This window comes from Eschrichtius robustus, chromosome 8, assembly GCF_028021215.1.
Source record: "Eschrichtius robustus isolate mEscRob2 chromosome 8, mEscRob2.pri, whole genome shotgun sequence".
Lineage (NCBI taxonomy): Eukaryota > Metazoa > Chordata > Mammalia > Artiodactyla > Eschrichtiidae > Eschrichtius > Eschrichtius robustus.
Genome location: NC_090831.1, coordinates 121,401,559 through 121,423,521, shown reverse-complemented (window position 1 = coordinate 121,423,521; position 21,963 = coordinate 121,401,559). Strand labels below are relative to the sequence as shown.

General features: G+C 36.4%; 1 protein-coding gene across 1 annotated transcript in view; it reads right to left on the bottom strand.

Moving 5' to 3' along the window:
- Positions 1–21,963, bottom strand: part of CNTNAP2 (contactin associated protein 2) — a 1,784,833-nt gene that overhangs the window by 1,373,321 nt on the left and 389,549 nt on the right. The window contains exon 3 of the mRNA XM_068550150.1: positions 20,719–20,912. Coding sequence (XP_068406251.1) covers positions 20,719–20,912 — 194 coding nt within the window. The remainder of the gene's footprint in view (positions 1–20,718; positions 20,913–21,963) is intronic.

Here is a 21,963-nt window from a genome sequence, read left to right as displayed (position 1 = left end):
TCTTTCACTGGTTATGAACATGATTATTATGACTTTAAATACCATCTACATGTTCATGACTCTCAAATTTCTCTGTCTAGTCCAGACTACATACTAGTTCTAGACCCTTTCATCTGACCAACCCTTAGGCAGAGACAATCATCTATCCAAATTCATGCTCCCCCTTCCATTGTAAAAGGTTGTAGCTGGGCAGTGGCTGACTAACCGTACCTACAGATCCAAGCACACCCTTCCATAGAGCTGTGGCCACATGCCTAACTCTCTCAATTGAATGTTAGTGTAAGTGATGTGTATTCCTCCCTGGCCACGGCTTTTAAGAAGTAGGTTTGTCTTTTCCAGTCTATCTTCTTTCAAGCTACTAAGATGGAACTCAAGATAAACCTTGAAAGCTACATCTTGATAATATTGGTATCCACGGTGACTTCTGAAGTGTATCTTGAATATGTCAGAACTTGACAAGCGTCTCTGAATGACTGGTTGGAATAAAACTGTCACCAGCAAAGCCCATGGACAATTGCCAAGAAATAAACATAGAATCTGGGTAATAAAGTAAAGTCTAACCTTTTTTTTTTTTTTTTTTCCTTCATGCTTAGTCTAGTTTCACTTGCTCATATGGTGCCACGTGAAGAGGCCTTGCACCCAGCACTTCAGACCAGAGTTCCTGGTGCGAAAAATGGCTACACCAGTACCTCAGCTCGGCGGGCTGTGTGCACAATTGCTGCACGTGACACCACAATCCAAGATGGTGGTGGCAGGCTGTGCGCAGAGAGGCTGCGCACGACACCTCAATCCAAGATGGCGGCACCTGGCGCTGGGATCCGGAGCGTGAGCAGCACAGCCAACCCTGCGAGAACTCCAGCCTCTCCCTGCTGATGAGATCCCTATAAAGCAGCCCTCTCTGTGGCCTGTTGGGAGAGGATGCTTTCTAGAGGCCAAGCTCGAACCTCTCCGTTCTTCGATCGAAGAATAAAATTTTCCTTTGCCTCTAAACCAAACTCCGTCGCTTCTGTTGGCTCAAACTACACCAAGCAGGAGGACCCTTGCTGGGGACCGATTAGGGAAGGTCTATAACAGAACTACCCCCACTTTCCAGGAACCCTGAATTGGACTGTTGGTGGGTGTTGCATGTGAAAAAAGAGACATTCTATTCTCACTGAGCAATAACTCATTTGGGGACCCTGCTGCCATTTGCTAACTAATATGTGGCCATATTCCCCTGTTTCACAAGTATCTCACACTGATAAAGCTCAAGCTTGATTTTTGCCCCTAAACCTGCTCCTCTTCCACTCTTTCCCATTTCATAAAATAATTTTTATATACTGACTATGTTTCTGGTAATGTTCTAAGTGTAGTAAGTATATTTATTCATCTAGTTCTTACAATAACTCTATGAGAGAGGTACTGTTTTTAACCCAGATGTTACAGATGAGGAAGCAGAAATACAAAGACAGGAAGTAATATAACAAAGGTCATTCAGCAAGTAAGCCTCAATGACAGGAATGAAATCCACGGTACTGGCTGCCTGGCCCAGTCTCTTCAGCATTTCACTATACTGCCTCTGATTCTTGGGCAAGGCTTTTAACCAACAAATATATTATTTTTAAAATAGTTGGAGGAGTTGGAGTCAAGAAAAATATGGGTAGGAGATGATAAGACTAGAGGTAAAACTAACACATAGAAATATTTTGACCATATGTTAAACAATACTACAGAGCGAGGTTTAGAAAAATCGCTTTTAACCACCCAACTCATCCCTAAGTTACTTAGTTGACAAAATAAAGAAAGAAAATGGGTTCACAGTATTAATATCATTTCCTGAATGAGGAAATAAAAACTACTCTTTCAAGTTTTTAGAATTCTAATATCAGAGAAAATATTTTTCATTTTTGTAGTCAAGAGGATATCAGAGGATAGAATATTCTAGGTAGAGTAAATATCCAGTGCAAAAACCCTAAGGCAGGGGCATTCCTGGAACGTCCGAGGATCAGTGTGTCTGAGTGAGTAGGGGGAGAGTAGTAGTTGAGATAAGAGAAGTAACAGGGAATAGAATCTTGTAAGTCCTTTTAGGCAATCATAAGGACATTGGCTCTTATGCTAAGTGAAATGTTGAACAATTGTAGGGTTCTGAGCACAGAGTAGTTACACGATCTGCTTTATATTTTAAAAGGATAACTCTGGCTGTTCTGTTTGCATCTGTCTATATGGGGGCATGGGTAGAAATAGAGAAATCTGTTGAAGTTCTTATAATCATTCTTATAATCATTCCCATGTCAAACGAGAGAGGCAATAAGTAATTTGATTATAGATCTATTTTCACGGTTAAGTAACAGGATTTTCTAATGGATTGTATATGAGGTGTGAAATGAAGAAAAGACTCAACAATAACTCCAAATGTTTGTCCTGATCACTCAGAATAGTGGAGTTCACATCAAGGGAGATGGAGAAGGTGAATATATGCTATTTACGTTCAAAAGACCGATTGGGATCTCCAAGGAAGTGAGTAAGCATAGCTGAAAAGAAAAGAAAACCAAGAACTGGGTCCTGGAGCATTCCAACAGTTAAAAAATGTCCTGGTTACAAGGAAAATCCAACACAGGAGACTGAGAGGGAACAACTAGCTAAGTAGAAGGAAACCCAAGAGAATGTGGTACCTGGAAATCAAAGAAAGTATGTCACAGAGGAGGAAATGTTGAACTCTGTTGAATTATGAAGACTGGTCCAGTACAATGATGATGGAAGAATGACCACTGATGGGATAGGGACAGTGAAAGCCAGCTTGGAGTGGTCTAAGGGAGAATAGAAGAAGAGAACTGAACAGAGCAAGTCAAAAAATTTTTGGAGGAATTTTTGCAACAGAGAACAAAGGGGTAGAGCAGTCACTGGTGGGCATCAAGAATAACTTTTTAAAGTCTAAGGAAATAACAATATATTAAAATGCTGAAAGATCTAGAGTGAAAATGTGACGAGTGAGAAGGAGGAAAGAGTTTCTAAGGTTGTGTCTCAGAGTATATACCATGGATTGGGACCTAAGGCATAAATGGTAGGATTGGCTGTAGGTAGAGTCATGGATGTGAAGTCCAGCTCTGTCCATCATGGGGCTGCACCACCCCAGGCTGGCAGCAAGAGGAGCAGAGAGTGCAAGGCTCCAGGGGAGCTAATTTGGGGGCCAGGCCTGGGAGTGTTATACTTGACTGCCCCCCATGTTCCATTGGCTACAGAGTCAAATGGCTACGCCCAACTCAAGGGAGGCCAGGAATTGGGCTGTGTGACAAGGAAAAAAGGGACATGGGTTTAGTGAACAACTAATCATCCTCTCCCACACCTTTAGTTCCTTGATTCCCAAAAAGACATCAATTGTAAGACTTATTACTGATTAAGTAACAGAAATGTAATGAATAAAAGGGAAAAAAGGATACTTACTGTACTATCTACCTTAAGATATATCCTAATTGAATAATGTTAATATGAGGAAATATCTGTTGATTATTGTCTATTCTGAAACAATACACTCTGCAGTGCCATTTGCTTTTACTTACCTTTAAAGAACTATTCCATCGATAATGTGATTTGAGGAAAGCTTTTGCTTTTGTGTTAAACTTGTTAGCTCAGTTATTCTTTAAAAGAACCTCCTAAATTATAATTAAAGTCAATGATAAATGAATGCCTTAATATTTAAGGGATCGTAAACATATTAAGTAAATCTCATGTTATTTTTTTGCTCTTGTTACATGACTGGGTTTTCATCAGAGAATTGAGGCTTGGGTTCAAGTTCAAGTATGCATTTAGTAGGGTGAGGCTTAGGGTTAGGAGTGGAGCTGCAGTTGAGTTTAGAGCCAGGGTAGGTGTCAGGTTCAGAGTTAGGGTTAGGGATTAATTTTGATAACTTTTGACTAATTTTGAGATTTTTTTTTGATTGATATCCTTGGTAACGTTAGGTATGGATGTATAATGCTGTATTGATCTTATTCCGTCAACAAATTTGTTTAAATCCTATTAATCATGGAGACAGATCATGTTCTTTGTGCCCAAATCCCATTTTAGTGATGCTTTTTAAAATAAACTCTGACTCTGTCCTGCTTTTCTTTAAGATTTGACTTGCTCTTTGTTGAGGAAATTGAAATACATTTCCTAATCTCTGCTGAAGTAAACCTGAAAATCGAATGTAATTTTCTATGAATTGTCTCAAACTTTTACCTTTATGCTCAATCTCAATTGCTTTTAATACCATTTCATGCACAGGCTCTGAATCTACATCCTGTGTCAGCACTTTGGCCTTTCTTCTGAAGGTTTGGGAATCATCTGACATGTAAATGTAAGACCTACGTAGCTTTAAAGAGTTCACCCTTAGAGTAGTGTGCTCACATGATCACTTCCTCAATGCTGGGCTCTCCCTGGTATTCCAAATGCATCAAGGTTGAAAGAAAGGCATTTCTGCTGACATGTGCAACACTACATGAAATAATTGAGGAACAACAAATTGTATCTACATGAGAGACATATTAGTAAATTTAAATGATCATAATAGAAACATCAAAAACTGAAATTATGTTATTTATAAATATGACTACCTTTCAGGGATTGATATTATTAAATATGGGGTATTTATTTAAAGAACAACAGTTCACCTTAGAATGAATAAAAGAATTTCAGAGTTGGTAGAGAAATTAGAAAATATTTAGAGCCAGCCCCCTGCAACTAGGTATAAATTTTGTTCTCATTGAGGCATGTTCTTTCTGATATCTGAACAGAATAAATAAACGCAGAGAATTTGCAAATCATATTTGCCTGAAAACCCTCTCCAAGAAACAATTAGTATTCCTTTGTCAAGAGAAACCTTTCATTTCTTCCTTGATCGCCCAATGTAGATCTGGGTGATTTTTCCAGAATAAGATCTAATTGTGATTTATTGTCTTCAGCCTAGGCCCTTCACGTCTCTTCCTACAGATGCTTTCCAAATACTGAATTATTCTAAGCCAATTTCATGTCTGTCTTATTTCTTTCCACTTTCAAACTTACTCTGACAAGCATGCCTTGTAGGAGTCTTTGAGTTCTTTGTGCCTGAGGGCATATTCACAGTCCGGTACTTTCAGAAGACTGTTGTCACCCCCTTCACCCTACAAATACTGTGGAACAAAAATGCTTCTACAGTGTAATGTTCTAAATAAATAAGTTTATTTTTGTAGTATCTTCGAGCAACTGACTACTGTCATCATTTTAATCAGAACCAGTCCTAGGTAACACTGTTATGTTGATAGGTTGGCTGTGGGGTTTTCCTTGTATCAGGCCTCCTCCTGTCAATTCTTTCTTTCTTTCTATCTAGCTAGCTAGCTATCTCTCATCTCTATAGACTTAAGGATTCATATTTTTTTCCCTAAAGATTTGTAATCCACTACTGTCCTTAATTATTTTTGTGCTCAAATTGTCTGGATTTGGCCAATATAAATTTTTTCAAGCTGAGTCTTGTGGCCTTTTTGTCATTAATCCTCATTGCTTCCTTTCATTCTGAAATGAAAAGATGTTTCAAACTCAAGTTGTATGTTACTCGACCAAAATCATATATAATTTCTCCAAGCAGATCTGATTCCTCTTACAGGGTAATGGTATTAGTAACTAAGGTCCGCACTAGGTGTGCTCATTGTCATGGTGTCATAGTTTCTAGACCCATTCAATAGTCACAGCTAGGAAATACACACACACACACGTAAAAGTAGGTAGATAATATATGTATGTGTATATATATATGTAAGTATGTAGATACGTATATACATATTCACACATATTTTTAAATGGGATTCTTTCTTGTTTTCTTTTCTTATTCTTTATTTCTTACTTCCTTCATAGTGAGAACCACGGCTCCCAACAACCATCAACATATTTACTCATTTGCTCCATCTATAATGTATTTAAATATCTTCAGAATTGCTTCAACCACATATACATGCTTTCTCATTTCTCATTTCTTACACGAATGTTAGTACATAATAAATGCTCTTTGCAACTTTTCTTTTTTCACTGAACAATGTATCCAGGAAATCCAGCCCATACCAACTCATAGAGATATTTCTCAGTTTCCTTTATGGCTGCAGTGTATCCATTTTGCGAATGTAGCTTAGTTTACTCAACCCATCTCCTGAATGTAGTCATATAAGTAGTTTCCAATATTCTGTCATTTCAATAATGCTGCAGTGAATGACCTTGCGTATATGCGTTTTCTTGTTATTGGAGCTGTACCTTTAGGGTAAATTCCTAGAAGTGAGTTGGTTGGTTTGAAGAGTAAATGCATTTATATCTATTGTATGAGCTCTCTATTCATATTTTTTGCTTCTGTTTCTACATTTCCTCAATTTTAATTGGGGAGACATTTTAGACATGGAAACTTTCTTTGTAATTGTTAACATCTATCATACATAGATGGCAATTATAAGTATAAAATTGAATTAAATTTAGTAGGTTTGGGCATCCATCTTACAAATAGGAAAAAAAAAAAACAAACAAACCTAGGGGTAGCCAAAGATTGGCTTATCTGCCAGTTCCTACGCACATTAGCTGCACACAATGATGTCTGTTTTATATGCACTCATCTTTGTTCAAGCCATAGGCAATGAGAGCCAGACATGATGATTCTTTAGAATTATTCTCTTCATTAGCAAGTACTAGATTGTGCTACACCAGGTACCCATGTGTTAAGTGTGAATAGAGCCCCATGTATTCACATAAATGCTGCACTTACAGAAAGACTGAAATAATCCCCCCATGGGTTGCAAGTAGGCTTTTAAGGTGCTTTGCTAAGTCCCCTGGTTGTTCCCTTTTCCTTGGCCCACCATTTTTCTCCTGCAATTGTTTTTGGTACAAGAGATCAATTCTGATCCTCTTCCCTCAGAACTGGACCTTGATTTCAAATCTGATTAAACTGTCTTCTAAAATGTACTATTGAATTTTAATGGACATAGAGAAAAGTACACGTCAATTTACAGCTTGATGAATTTCCACAAGTGTGACAAGGCCCTAGCTCGTGAAACAAACAATCATCAACACACCCAAAGCCTCCCTTCCAGTACCTACCCTTCCAGCCACTACCCTCATGCAAAGGAAACCATCATCCAGACTGCTTACAGCATAGGTTTTACCTGTTTATGCATTTTGTATGAATGGAAACGTAGAATATATAATATATTCTTTTGTGTCATGTGTCCTCCTTTTGCACTGACTGTACTGCTATCCTGCACTCAGCCTTTGTGAGATCAGAACCCTCTCTGTACTGTCACCAGGTTATCTGCACTGACCCGGGGTCCAGCTCAGATTCAAGTTGGCCACATATGCCTTCATTTGGCATTAGCTCCTTGACATCTCACTCGGCAACCCGGAGCTGCTTCCAGGTCTGAGGGTTGGGTACACTTTGCTGCCCTGGTCAGTATTCTCAGCCTTCCTCTTATTTACATGCTGCTGTGACCTTGGCTATATTTTCTCCCCTATGGAAATCCTGAGCTTTTCACGCGTTCCCACAATGGCATTTTTGACACTTTTCTCCTTTCAATAGACATAGATGTGTGCAACATTTGTCGGTATTCACTCGATAAATATAAATTAAGAAAATGAACATTATTGTCTAAGAAATGTGCATCTAATTATAACTACCTATACAAATATCCACTAAATCCCATAAGTCAGTCAATCTGTTAACAAATATTTACTGAGCACATTCAATGTGCAAGATACTGTCCTAGCTGGGGAGGCCCAACGTTTAACAAGACAAATAAACCTCTCTGAGACCTTACATACAATCACCCACTGTTACATCTTCTTAGAGCAAAGACAATGGGGACACAGAAACCAAGAACCAAACTTGGTCTCTCACCTTCCCTGATCTTGTCATAGTATTTGACCCAGAAAGTATGCCCAGGTAAGTACTCAGGGAATGGTAGCTAGTATTAGAAGTGGTGCTTGATCTTAGTCAAAATGCCTAACGCCTCTGCACTTCAACTGAATCAGTTGAGAAATATATCTGATTCTATTACGTATCCACAGATTTTATATGATTGGGGGAAGATTAAGAGTTATTTAGTAGTAAGGGTTGAGTGAATGTGTGTGTGTGTGTGTGTGTGTGTGTGTGTGTGTGTGTGTGTACGTGTTTTATTTCATTATCACTTACCCCAACTTCAAACATAAAATAATTACCTGAATAATATTTCTTTGGTCTTTGACTTTAAAATAAAAAACAAACGACACTGACATTACTGCTTATTTTAAGTAAAGGTACAGTGTATACTCCTGTCTATTACTATTCCAAGAATAAAACTGTCAAATTATAGATACTGAGTACACACTAACCTTTTTATTTAATAAGTCTTGTGAAAAACCCATTGTGTGTGTGTGTGTGTTTGTGTGTATATATCATCTGATATCACATCACAAAATCCCTTCTAAGGGAAAGGAAATTTCTCCTGTATTTTTTTAGTTCTGCTATCAAATAGTTGTTTGTGCCAGGATGAACGGAAACAGCTTGAATAACTTTATGATAAATTCACAGTCTTTTCTGTTGCTCTAGGCTATCACATACAGCTCTATTTTCCACTTTGTATACTGTAACAAAACTGGAAAATACACAAACAGGACAGTCACTGTGCGGATAGAATGAATAATTGTGCTTGCTCTGTGCATAGGATGAATAATGCCTTCACCCTGGGCAACTTAGCTTTCATATATGAAATGCGAGGGGATGTGCTTCTTAACTTTCTCTGAAGAATACTGTGAAAGTTAACTAATGAAGCCTGCTGTTTTCAAACAGATGCTCTTATACTCCAAATGAAATGAACAATTACATCTCAAGATGCAACTGGAGAAAGCTGTTTTAGCTTCAGGAGAGCTCTTTTCTTTGCTGAGAGAAGAAATGTCTATATTGTTTAGAATGCATGTTTCCTAGAGTCCAGTTTTTAATAAAGACTACAGAATTAAATGATGTTCATAGTGTCACATGGTGTTTAATTCAGAATAAAGTGCTATGTGAGGTTAGAAACTTGGACATTTTTTAAAGGCCAAACATTCCTCATGGGGTGGGTTGAAGAGTTGGTTTTAAAAAGCATCTTTGGCTCATTTGTCACCTAGGAGAGAATAATTCTGAAAATCTTTCTTTGAAGTTTTGCTTGTAAATAAATGAACGCAGAGAGTCATCAACCAACTTCTCATGGTTTGACCGAGGAATATTTCCTGAGTTCATGAGGACAAATGTACGATTCCTCTTAGAAGCCATTGTCTTTCTTATAAAACCATTCCCTATTCTTCAAACTGTACACAACACTGTCAACACTGCAGTGGTAGCAAATAGGTTTTATTGGCCTAACTTTATAAGGCTCTTTTCTAACAGTTAGGTGTAATGGGTTGAACTGTATCCCCCTAAAATTCATATGTGGAAGTCCATCCCCCAGGACCTCAGAACATTATCTCATTCGGAACCAGGGTTGTTGCATATATAAATAGTCAAGATGAGATCACACTGGGGAGATTTGGCGTTTGGTACATATGACATTCCATCACGTATATGTACAGCCCATTACAGTTAAAATGTGGTGGTCACCCAGTTTTCTGTGGACAGTGAAAGAAAGAACCGAGGAGGGCCATGGTGGCGAAGGTCACAGGCAAATTAATTAGACAGCCCTGGTTTCAAATCCCAGCTCCACTGTTCATACACCATGTGTACCAGGGAATGGACTGCCTTCTTTAATCCTCAATTTTTGCATTTGTAGAATGGGCTTAATAATAATAAAATCCACAACATCATATTTCAGTTATTTTGCAGATTAAATGAGGTACAGCATCTCAGACACTTAATCAACCCTCAAAAATGCAGGTTCACTGTTATTATTTATTAACTGGTACAGGTAGAGTTTTTTGAACGGCTCTGCTACATCACGGGAGGGAGTTTCCATATATTTCACTCACTACTGCTGCATATTAATATGACTATAAACCATTTAAATGGGAATTACAATAGACCCGCTGTCGCATCAAAATGTATCAGTGAAGTTCATGGGAGAAATGCCATTGCTTATCTCAAATAATCTTTTCTTTAGGAAGTACAACCTAGTTTTTCTAGGAGGAAGTCTTTTCTCCTTCTCTAGGCTTCTGAAAAGGCACTGATGTTAACTGAGTGAACTGTTCAGACAATCTATCAACACAACTTCTTATTGCCAGAATGATAATACAGCTTATAATTAAGCAAGTTTATTCAAGCAAACAAAATTTATTTGCCAAGACGTTTTAACATTCTATTAGTTCTTTCTCAAAGTCAACATTGAATAAATTAGTTACCTGGCAAAATTGTGTGCATAAGTGACACATGTAGTACAGATATCCTCACGGTCACCAGGGGCACAAACATACGTAAAGTCACCCAAGATGACCGGGCTTTTGTTTACAGTTATCGGAGTGACTTTTACTGTCATTATAACTAGATTATATTCTTCTTGAGGACAGATCTATCAACTACTTACTTGAGATCTTTAAACCACTTTTAATATTGTGTTCTATGATTGATGATGATGTTAATAATAATAATAGTGATAAATAATTAGGAGGAGGTGAAATGAGAGGAAGATAAGATAAGTCTACATTTATGGCGCATTGTTGTAAGCAATTTAATCTATCCAATCCTCACAAAACCCCATAAGGTAGATACTATTATATCCCTTTTACAACTAAAGCGACTAAGGCCCATAAAGGGTTGATTAATAAGGTTAAATGTTCACTGTTACAAAGTGTTAGAAAGGGTTCTGATATTTCAAGTCCAGCTCCAGAGCCCACACTCTCTTGTTCTATATTGTATATGCCATCAGATTGTTTTCATTTAGCCAAAATAAGCAAGTGGTCATTATAGTAATGGTACTTCTTGCTAAACCAAAGAAAGGTATTTGGCTCCATATTGAGTATTGGGGTCAGTATACCTGGATTTGTGGCTCAGATGTAAGTAACATCACATCTTTCAGCTTCAGCCCATTTATCTTCAGAATGAAGTACTTCAATTTAATTCTACACTCTTAAACATCTATTTTGTGCTTGGCAGTGAACTCAGTACTAAGAATATTAGTGAGATGTGCCCTAGAGGACTGCATAAACTCCAACATTCTTCCAAGACGGAGAGTTCACAGTATATAACTTAAACATTACTGATTTAAAGGATATGATTTCAGAATTCTAAAGAAAAGTCAGCTTTTTATCAATTTGTATATTATCTGAAAATAGGGAAAGAGACATGATTATGTACAGAGCCTCTCTATCCATTCCTACCTATTTCAGTAGAAGATTCATCTGCTAGCAATGACTTCCTGTAACAGAGAAGGACAAACCTGACTCCATATTGGATCTATTCCTTTAGCGCTAATCTATGTGCTCTCTTGCCTGTGCTTAGTCATGCTGGCTCTGCACCTTTGTAATAGAATGTTGCCTACAGCCTGAAATACATATGACAGTCCATTGTCAAGGCTCTGCCTCCAAGGCTTGACCTTTAAAGATATAACACTTTTCACTCATATAGAGATAAAAAGTTGCAAAACAGAGAATAACATTTGTCTTGTTGGAGGTTTATAGGAACATTGCACCCTGGCCTAGTGGACGGCTGCAAGAACAAAGGATTCAGGGACCAAGAAGTCTGCAACAACCAGCCACGCCCCCTCCACTTTTAGCATAAAAGAAGCCTGAATTCTAACTCCCGCACAATGGCTCTTTGGGAGACTAGTCTAGCCCCTCATCTTCTCCCTCTGCTGACTTTCCAAATAAAGTTGCTATTCCTTGCCTCAATACCTCATCTCTCTCTCGATTCACTGGCCTGTCGTGAGGCGAGCAGTGTGCGTTTGGACTTAGGAACATTCCCACTTTCCTCTGCATCCCCAATTTCTTGCCTACGTAACTAAGGACACTCAGTTCCCCAAGAAGCTGCGACTGACCATGACCCTCGAGCACTCTGAATGAAGCATTTTTTTGTGTGTTCAACCTGTGCATCCTCTATCTATTAGGACACATATAGTCATAAAATATAATTATAAATTTAAGTATTTAGCATTACCACTAGATTTTTTTTGCCCCTAGAAGGCAGTAATTGTGTTTATCTCCAACCTTCAGTAAATTGTAAGCCCTCAGTAAATGCCTATCAAAGCTGATTCTCTTTTCATGATCTATCTGCAATTTGCACTGCAAATTTTAATTCTTCCAAATCTGCCTTCTGGTTTGGAAACACAGGAGCCAATTTTAAGTCCTTTTTCTCACGGGAGTTCTTCAAATATTGAAAACAACACACTCTAACGTGTATACACATCACTTGTGAATATATATTTTTAAAGTTGAAGCATAGTCGGTTTACAATACTGTGTTAGTTTCAGGTGTATAGCAAAGTGATTTGGTTTTTCATATATATGTGTACATGTATATATACACATATATATACATGCAATTCTTTCATTCTTTTCCATCATTAGTTATTGTAAGATATTGAATATAGTTTTTGTGCTAGACAGTAAATCCTTGTTGATTATATGTTTTATGTATGGTAGTGTGTATATGTTAATCCCATGTTCTTAACGTGAATGCTTTTAAGCTGTAGATTCTGACTTGAAAGGTCTGTGGTGGGTCCCTGAGATTCTGCATTTCTAACAAGCTCCCAGGTGATGTTCCTGCTGCTGCTGTGGAGACATCTTTGAGCATCTGGCTTCCGGGAGGCCTGACACTCAATCTGCAGGTTCTCTACCTCCATGGCTAACCAGCAGAATCTGTTTCCACGAACACTTAGAAGTCTGTTTTGGAGTCTGCTTATCTTACTCTTTTCAACTAGCCTAAGAAGATAGGAAGGAGGACTGTAGTCAAAAATAGGTTATTTTCCTTGATTTCCAAAGTTAATAAAAGTGAATTCATTAAACTAATTTAAGGGAAGCATCATGGTCATATTTTCACTGAAGTTTAATAAAAAACATATGTGAAAGACCTGTCCAGACGCAATTTGTACTGCGATGCATAGGACTCCATGTGACAATTAATAAGATCACAATTCAAATGACATAAATTAAATTTGCATTCTCAATTATACTTGAAAATGAGTTATTGGTCATTTCAGGCTGAGATGCACAGATGTAATATAATGCACTTCCCAATGCATTAATAGAGAAAAGCTATTGTAAAGTGAAAGTAACAGGCTCTTTTGAATTTTCAAGAATAAATCCAATATAAAATACTATGGTAATATATCTGGAAGTCACAAATTTATAAAGTCAAATAACAATTAAGTGGTTAATGTGAGTAAGTCATTGTTCTAACCTCTTCATGTGAATTATCAATTTAATACCGATAACCTGTATTGAGATAAGTACTATTGAGGTAGGTGAAGTAGGTACTGGTGTTAGTTATTATTATTATTTTATAGATAAGGAAATTTAGGCATAGAATGGTTAAGGAAACTGCCCAAAGTTACACAGATCTATGTAGCCTAGTTATGACGACTGGCCTGAGTGGTCTGATTCCAGAAGGTACCATTGGGCTGTTACTTTCACTGCCTCTAAGGGGCTGCAGTCACACAGGCAGCATGGTTTACTGTGCTCTAAATCCCCCCTATAGGCCTCCTAGTGTTCCTCTAAATTCCACGAAGTTATCACTTGAGCAGAGTAGAGACATGCACTTTAAATGAGGGAACTGATATTTATTTATTTAAAATATTTATTTTCAAATATTTATTCAATATATTTGTAGGTACCTATCTATCAATATGTTATATAAATTTGCATTCGCTTGGAGTCATTTAGTTTCATGTCACCGAAATCCAACCTTGATCTGATAAGAAAAATATTAGCATCTTCATTATTTGAGTCCAGAGTAAAATAAAACACCTGAGAATATCCTTATGCTTAATGACAACACTCCCCCTTTCAGAGAGCTCTCCCAGCAATCAAATATACTTTAAAAAATTACAACAATGATTACATATATCCTCTTTTATCTCATAGATGGAAAACACACCAGACAGAATGAAGGATTATATACTGTTATTCCATTGTCTGTAAGAAAACTTATAAGATTATATCATTTTCCTTTTCCTAACTATGTATGCCAACAATATATTCACTATTATTAATAACATTTTTATCTTCCAAATTTTTGGAAAAAAACTAAACACATAACCATGTTGGTTAGAATGGTTCTATATGCGTGTATACGTGTAGAATAGTGAGTGACTCACAAATTGACACAAGACAAAAATCTCATGACCTCTTAAAATGAGAATCTCACAATACAAATGTGTATTTAGAAAGGTGATCAAAATTCACTAGTAGAAGCATTACAGTATATGCAAAAGGATCTGGACTATCCACTCAACTTATTAAAATTCATAAGACTTTAAAAACACTACCTATCCTAAGAGAGGTGTAAATAGAAAAATCTATTTCACAGAAATAAGAAGCCTATTCTAAGTTCACCCTGGAAATTATTTTCTTCCATACAATTCCTAAAGATTTTTTACCCTATTTATATCAAGGGTCATTTCAGAAAGGGTTTAATGCAGGTTACTATGATATGTTTTATTTCTCAATAAACTGTCTATAAAATTATTCTGAATATGCCTGCCTGGTCCATTTCCCCAAGTGTCTGTTTACAGCAACAATGCACGTGTGTACCTAAACAAGCAAGGGAAATTCCTATCTATTGGTGAAAAAATTCCTTTATTGTCCTCAGTGAAGAAGAGGCTGTTATTATCTGATGGAAGATACATAAGCAAGTGACAGGGATAGTTGTCTTCCTCAGTGTCATATGCAGGAAAAATTCTAGATTTTTTGGAAAGAATTTAAGTATACTATTGAACTGTGAAACAGTTATGTTTTACATCTATAACTGGAACAGATTTTTTTAAGTGATTTGAAAAATTAGTGCAACCACTAAAACAAATGGTTGAAAAGATAGGACAGAATAATCCATTCATATTTAAACACTGCCCCTTTACATGGCCCATTGGACACATGGCCATCATTATGGTAACAATTTGTTTCAAGCACTGCAATGCACTTGGCATAGAGCTAGGTCTACCAGCCGTGCCTCACAAGCCTAGCCTGCACTGCACCAGCAATGGCCGCTCCATTTGTGAATCGGAAAATATGCCAGAGATTTGTCCACATTCCACTTCCTACTTTGTCATGTTTCCTTCATCTACAATATTTTCAGATATTGTAAATCATGAATAAGGGTAAAAAGAGGTCAATTGGACCTGGAAAGGACAGAGGGAGAGTAACAAATCTGGAAATTATAACAGACTCTAGTCACTGAATACAAATACTACACTAGTTTTATAAAACGCTTCTAAGATTGGCAATTGATGACACACATTTCTAAATCCTTATTGTTTGCAAAATTTCTTACATAATCTCACTTAAATCTCCCAAAAGGCATCATTCCCATTTCTCAATTTAGGAATTTGAGGCACAAGGGACTTCTGCGATTTTATAAACCAAATAAATGAACCCAGATACTTGAATTCAGACCTTTTGAATCCATATCTTGGCTTTTTCTTTCCAAGTACCTAGTGGTAGGCAAACCTAGAAGGATGTTTTGGGAACGTTTATTATGCAAATATTGGTTGATGGGCTCTTTGGTTGAAAAAAAGTAGAGAATACATGTTCCAGCTATTGACTTGATATTCATAAAATCAAAGAATTTACTAAATTAATCTGTTAACTACTACTTGCTTTCCAGATTTTTTAAATGTTTCAAATTTGTTAGAAACAATTAAGTTTTATGGGTGTATATATATGTGTGTGTGTGTGTGTGTGTGTGTGTATTTGGGGAGAGCATGTAAGCAACAAAGAGATCTGAGTTTTTTTTAACGATCTAGGAAATTAATACTCTACTTAATATTGCTTAGAGAATACAAAATTATATATTTCTATATTCTTGATAAGGATCTAACTATGTAATTTAAATATAATAAAACATTCCTGTTCTGTGGGACTTTCCTTTCAATATATTCAGTGACTACTGATCCCACTCTGACACTATTAATGAAAGGGATTAAAACAGTTTTAAAAAAATAATTAGGAATATATAAGCATATTCTCACTATTTAAAGACTATTTTAAAAAGAGAAAGAAAAACTGTGTTTACATTGCAGGTAAATTTGTAGTATGTTACTACCCTGAAAAACAATAATAGTATGTAAGGAAGGCATTCACTATTAATACTCCAGTTTCCTATTTTGGCTCCAAATATCTACATTCAAAACCAGTAATTGAATTACCTAAGCAAAACTAAATGCAGCCACTTAGAAAAACGTGCTGGAATTCTTATTGAATTAATGTTCAATGGACTTTTGATAAGAAATGCTTATATAAGAATACTTTCTTTCTCCCTAACAGATTATACATAGGAAATCTGAAAATACCTTGAAAAGTATGCAAATTAGAGTTTGTGGAATATGTAAATGCAAATTAATTTTTGGCAATTTTACCAACCTGCACATATTTTCCTTTTATATTGGAAAGGAAATTCTAAATAGAAGGAAATGGCATTGAGGATAAAGTGTAAAGGAGTCTATTATGCTTAGTATTATCAAAGAGGAATAAGAAGCTTGACTAGTTTAGCACATTTAGCAACTCACATATTGGAGTATTAAATATTCAGCTAAAGTATTTTTCAGAGGTCTTTTCAAGAACCATTCTCATCTACAGTGAGACTCATGACTTTAAAATCTTGTGAGACTGTCATAATTTCTTATCTACATGACCTATTCCTCACTTATTTTAACATATCATCCAATGGTCATAAAAGAATTCAGAATCTCCATATGGACATTTAATAAAAATATTATAATAAAATTGATCATGGTTGTCCATTTCTACAATCATAAAAAGAATAACCATTGACATTTGTTAAAAACAGTATTTAAGTGATTGAACTTACATTATTTTGCATTCTTCTCAGGTAATCAATCATTTTAGGAAAAAATAGGAAAAGCAACCTTAAAACTTCATCAACTTTGAAATCTTTTGACTCTCTGAAACTTTACATTGTATAAGGTGTTATCCATCAAAAAGCTATCCAATCTTATCTATGTGAGAAATCTTTTTTTTTTTAACTAGCCTTCATTTTATTTTATTTTTTCTAACATCTTTATTGGAGTATAATTGCTTTACAATGGTGTGTTAGTTTCTGCTGTATAACAAAGTGAATCAGCTATATGTATACATATATCCCCATATCCCCTCCCTCTTGCATCTCCCTCCCACCCTCCCTATCCCACTCCTCTAGGTGGTCACAAAGCACCCAGCTGATCTCCCTGTGCTATGCGGCTGCTTCCCACTAGCTATCTATTTTACATTTGGTGGTGTATATATGTCCATGCCACTCTCTCACTCTTTTAAGTGCAATATACATTACATTAAACAGTTGGAGTAAAAGAAAGTCCGATATTTGATTACCATTTTTAATAAACTTAAGCCCAGTGTATTTTTGGTTGAGATTTGTAAGTGCTAAATTTTAATTACTTAGTGCATGTTAAGACATAAGTTCAAAAGTACTGAAGAACTTTTAGGAAACAACAAATTTTATCTCTTTTAGAATACATCGAAGTACTGGACTATTTTTCAGATTCGCGAGGGTTAAAATATTTCTATCATAGATCATTAAAGTAATGTAAATTATGTTGCCGGCTCATTGGCACTTAAGTATATTTTACAATGTTTAGTTTGTGTCTCAAATTTGTTTTGATTTTTAAAATTTTATAATTAGCTCACTATATTTTCATCTAGAAATAATCATTCATTGCTCACCACGCACTCATTTTTAATGAGAAATACATGATTTTAAAGGAAGCAACAAAATGAACACCAGAAAGGCAAAAAACAATAGCAATACACCCCTTATCACCATCAGAAAGGGCTGAGAGTCCAGTATGTAGATGTAGCCTACCTTCACAATTTGTGATATTTTCGCTGAATGACCTTGTCTCCCTGATTCAACCACTGGCATCTTATGTAAACCAGAAGAGTCCAAGTCACCCTCCTTAGTTCTTTGAACTTACCTCTCTGTATTTAGTCAGAATGGTACCCTCCCTTACTTCTAAGTGTCTGATAAGTAAAGCTCTAGTATCACTGCATTTTAGCAGTGATCTTTAGAGCAGCCATCTTTATAAACTACCTTAGTGCATTATGATAGGAGAGGATTTGACATTCTCTCAACTGTGGGATGAAAACTTTACAGAAACAGAAATCTGAAAGATAGTTTGGAGTCTGGCTGCAGCCACTCAAGCAATTAATTACATTTCCGGTTAGCACCCACAGAGAGTTAGAAAATAATGAATGCTCTACTGGAAGAGTTTGTGATCTGACCCTCACTCACCTACACCCAGTTAGTTGTTTGGTCTGTTGTTTGGTTAGTCATTTGGTCAGTCTCTCTCTCTCTGCTCAACTTTAAGGAAGGTCCTTTCTAATTTTCTCTTCTACCATTGTTTTTCACAGTTGATCTCCTCTATCCCCACCTTAGCTACAGGCTGAAAACCAATCTAAAATATGGTTCTCAATGTCGACTGCACATTAGAATGACGTGGGGAGCTTTAAAATCTCAACGCCTAGACCATCTAATTCCAAATCTCTGGAGGTAGGGCCCAAACATCCATGTCTTAAAGCTTTCTAGGTTCCATTGTGTATCCAGGGTTGAAAACCACTTTTCTATAAATCATGCCTGAGACTTTAAATTATCTTAATTGTGAGATGAAGAATTTCCATAAAGAGAAATTTTCTCCTCTACTTGCTTCCTACAATTTACACATCCCAATATACAGATGTTCTTGCCATACAATCATGGCTTAATAGAAGTTACTTCTAAAGGACTACTCTATCATATGTACTTTTTATTATCAGGATATTATAAACTTATCTCACATGACAGCTATGATCACTGGATACTGCTGTGGAAATGACCACCTACCCAAGCTTGGAGCACTAAACTCTGCATACTCACAAAAATTGCTTGAGGATTTTTAAGATATAAATTCTCTAGGAGTGGGCCCTGATCAGGTTGAAAATCCCCAGCATTCTGTCTAATACCTAAATTAAAAAGAATTTCCTCCCATTCCTCCTTCTCCTTTTTGTTTAGTATTGATGGTTTTACTTGATTTTGTTTATGGCTGCCTTTTAAAATAATTAAACTAAAATAGATCCCTCAACATTTAGTATTTTATAATAATTTATTTATATGGTGTGAATATTTAATTGAATATACACAACTTTCCAATTTAATTTAAATAATTTTAAGAGTAAATGGATTAAACTTTATATTTTTCTCTCCTAATAAAAGGATAAAGTGCCTATAGATCTGTAATAGGGGTTTAAACTACTACTATAATATGAGAATGTTCTTTTCTTACCACAAATCACTGCTCCTACTCCTCTAAATTATTTCTTCATAATTTCAATAGTTTACTCAAATTGAAGATCTCTGTTTCGAAAAATATCAGTGTCATTAATATAAATTCTACTTACATGATTCTGATTTAATTGGTCTGGGTGTGCCTGGCATCCATATACTTTAAATTCTTCTCAGGTGACTCAAATGGATAGCCCAGATTGAGACCTGCTGCCCTAAACCTTGAATAGAAACTGCAGCCTACGGAAACTTTCTTCAATCAACAAGAATGAATGAATGAATGAATGAATGAATAGCTTCTCAGTGGTTTTAATAGATAAATACTGGCAAATGCACACACCTCAGAGTGAAGACTAGTAATATTTTAAAACGTTTAACACTGGGGAGGGGATGCTAATCGTGGTGCCTGATGTGTTCCAGAGTTATGGCTGGTCTTTCATTTGCTTTTTCTTTAAAAGAAAACTATTTTTCTACCTTATTTTTCTCTTCATAGGTAGCTAAGAAGTGGTGCTTCATCCAAACAGGCCCTCAGTGAAACAAAATAGAAAACCGGACTGGGGCTGGCTTCCAGCAGGAAGTGAACCGTTTCAGAGTCCACAGTTCCCCTGCCCTGTGTCCATCAGCTCCTCTAATCCCTGTTGGCAATAGACCTTCTTACCTGTTGCCCTTTAAAGATTTAATTAAATATCTTCAACAGAAACAGTCTGAGGCAAATAAGTGTGAGCAGATATAAGAAATGGAAACCTAAGTCAGGAGAATTTTTTTTTTCATTCTATTTGCTTAATTCAGTTCAGAATTTGCATACAATGTATACCACGGTAGATCTGTTCTACAGACAAAAATATAGTTACTTGAAATATTGTGCTTAAAGAATTCTAGTGTTCTATCATCATTACATTATTTACCAGATACTTTTCTTTTTTTGTTCAGGTTTCAACACAGTTTTATTGGGTGGTTTTGTTTTCTGTGAAATACACCAGAGGTTGGGGGAGGGGACACACTGACTTTACAATATAAGGGTTTTCCACCACTAAGGAAAGGCACGGGGTGGGGCAGGGTAGGGCATACTGGGGATTGGATTCATTTTCTCATCTTCTTTTGCTTTGCTCACATTTCTTTTCTCTCTCAGCAAGTACCAGAGGACATAAACACAAAGAAACAAAAATAGCAAGAGGAACCTCCAACCAGGCTACTCCCAAGCCTTTCCCCAGGCTGCACCAGGGCTGGGAGGAGCCGGGTAGCTGCTCCCCAGCCCTAGGACACACGGGAGTCTGCTAGCATTTTCAAATATCTGCAACTCAATTCTACGTCTTTGCGTTTCTGACAATGACTCACCCAGATATTCCCATCTTGATGGTAGGGTTTCCAATTTCTCCCTGTGTCGCTGTAGAGCATGCGGTATTGGGTCACCCAGTCTGAGCTGCTGTATCTTCCTTGGGTTGCTATGGCACTGATCTGCTTTCGATTGCCAAAGTCAACCTGAAGCCATTGATAATGGTCACTGTCTGATGGAGACCATCCCCCAGCACCTGAATAAGGTAGAGACAAGAGGGGGAAATAGGTATTTAATGTTGAACTTCTACAATTGACAATGGATCATTCTGCATCTTTTAATTGCCTTGGTAGTACCATATTTCACAGATACATTATGAAGTGTCCTTCATAGATGCCACTGGGACTTCAACTAATATTCTTAAAGCTGGGTAACATTGATACTCTAACCTCCTTATGGTGTAATTATGTGCTCATTTTCTCCTGAGCAAATGTCCTCATAATTCCTCAATTAGGTCTTATTAGTACATGTCAAAGTCTAATTGGCTGAGGGTTGATCAATTTACCACGAATTCTTCAACTAAAAGTCACTAGGAAAAGATACGTAACAATCTATTATTTCCTCATGTAAGGGTTTATCTTTTAGTAGACCATAAATGAAACAAAAAGCAATTATACACAACTCTACAATATATTTTACTTTAGAAAGTTCAGAGTTCAAAGAATGCTAGTAGTTCTCAAGATGAGGCCTAATATTGCATTAAGCCCTTGGACTCCTGAGAACTAAGACATACAGTAAATCAGGCAATACATTTACTAACACTTAAGAGGTAGACAACCGATGACTCTAGATAAACACATTTCTAGGAAAATAATTTGAGTCACTAAATGAAGTGAAACTTCATTTGGTAAAATAAAATAAGTGACTGGCAAATAGTAAGAATGCAAAAAACATTTATCAGAAAAATAACACTAACATAGAACAAAAAGAGTCCTAATTTATAGCACTATGTAAAATAACTACGGTTGTACATAAATACATTACAGAAAATATGGCATAATGCTTAGTGCTAAGAGGCGATATAATTTTTTGAGTAAGTTTTGTTACTAATGGGAGTAAATAATAGAAAAATAGTTAACAAATTATCCAATATACAGTATATCAAAACATGTGCATCACTTTTCAAGTAAGGAATTTAAATGCTGCCAATAAAATAATTTATTTTATGAGAGTATGCTAATAAAGATCATTTTGTAAATCATCACTGATATATCATTCATTTCATGATGTTTATATGGCTTACTTCT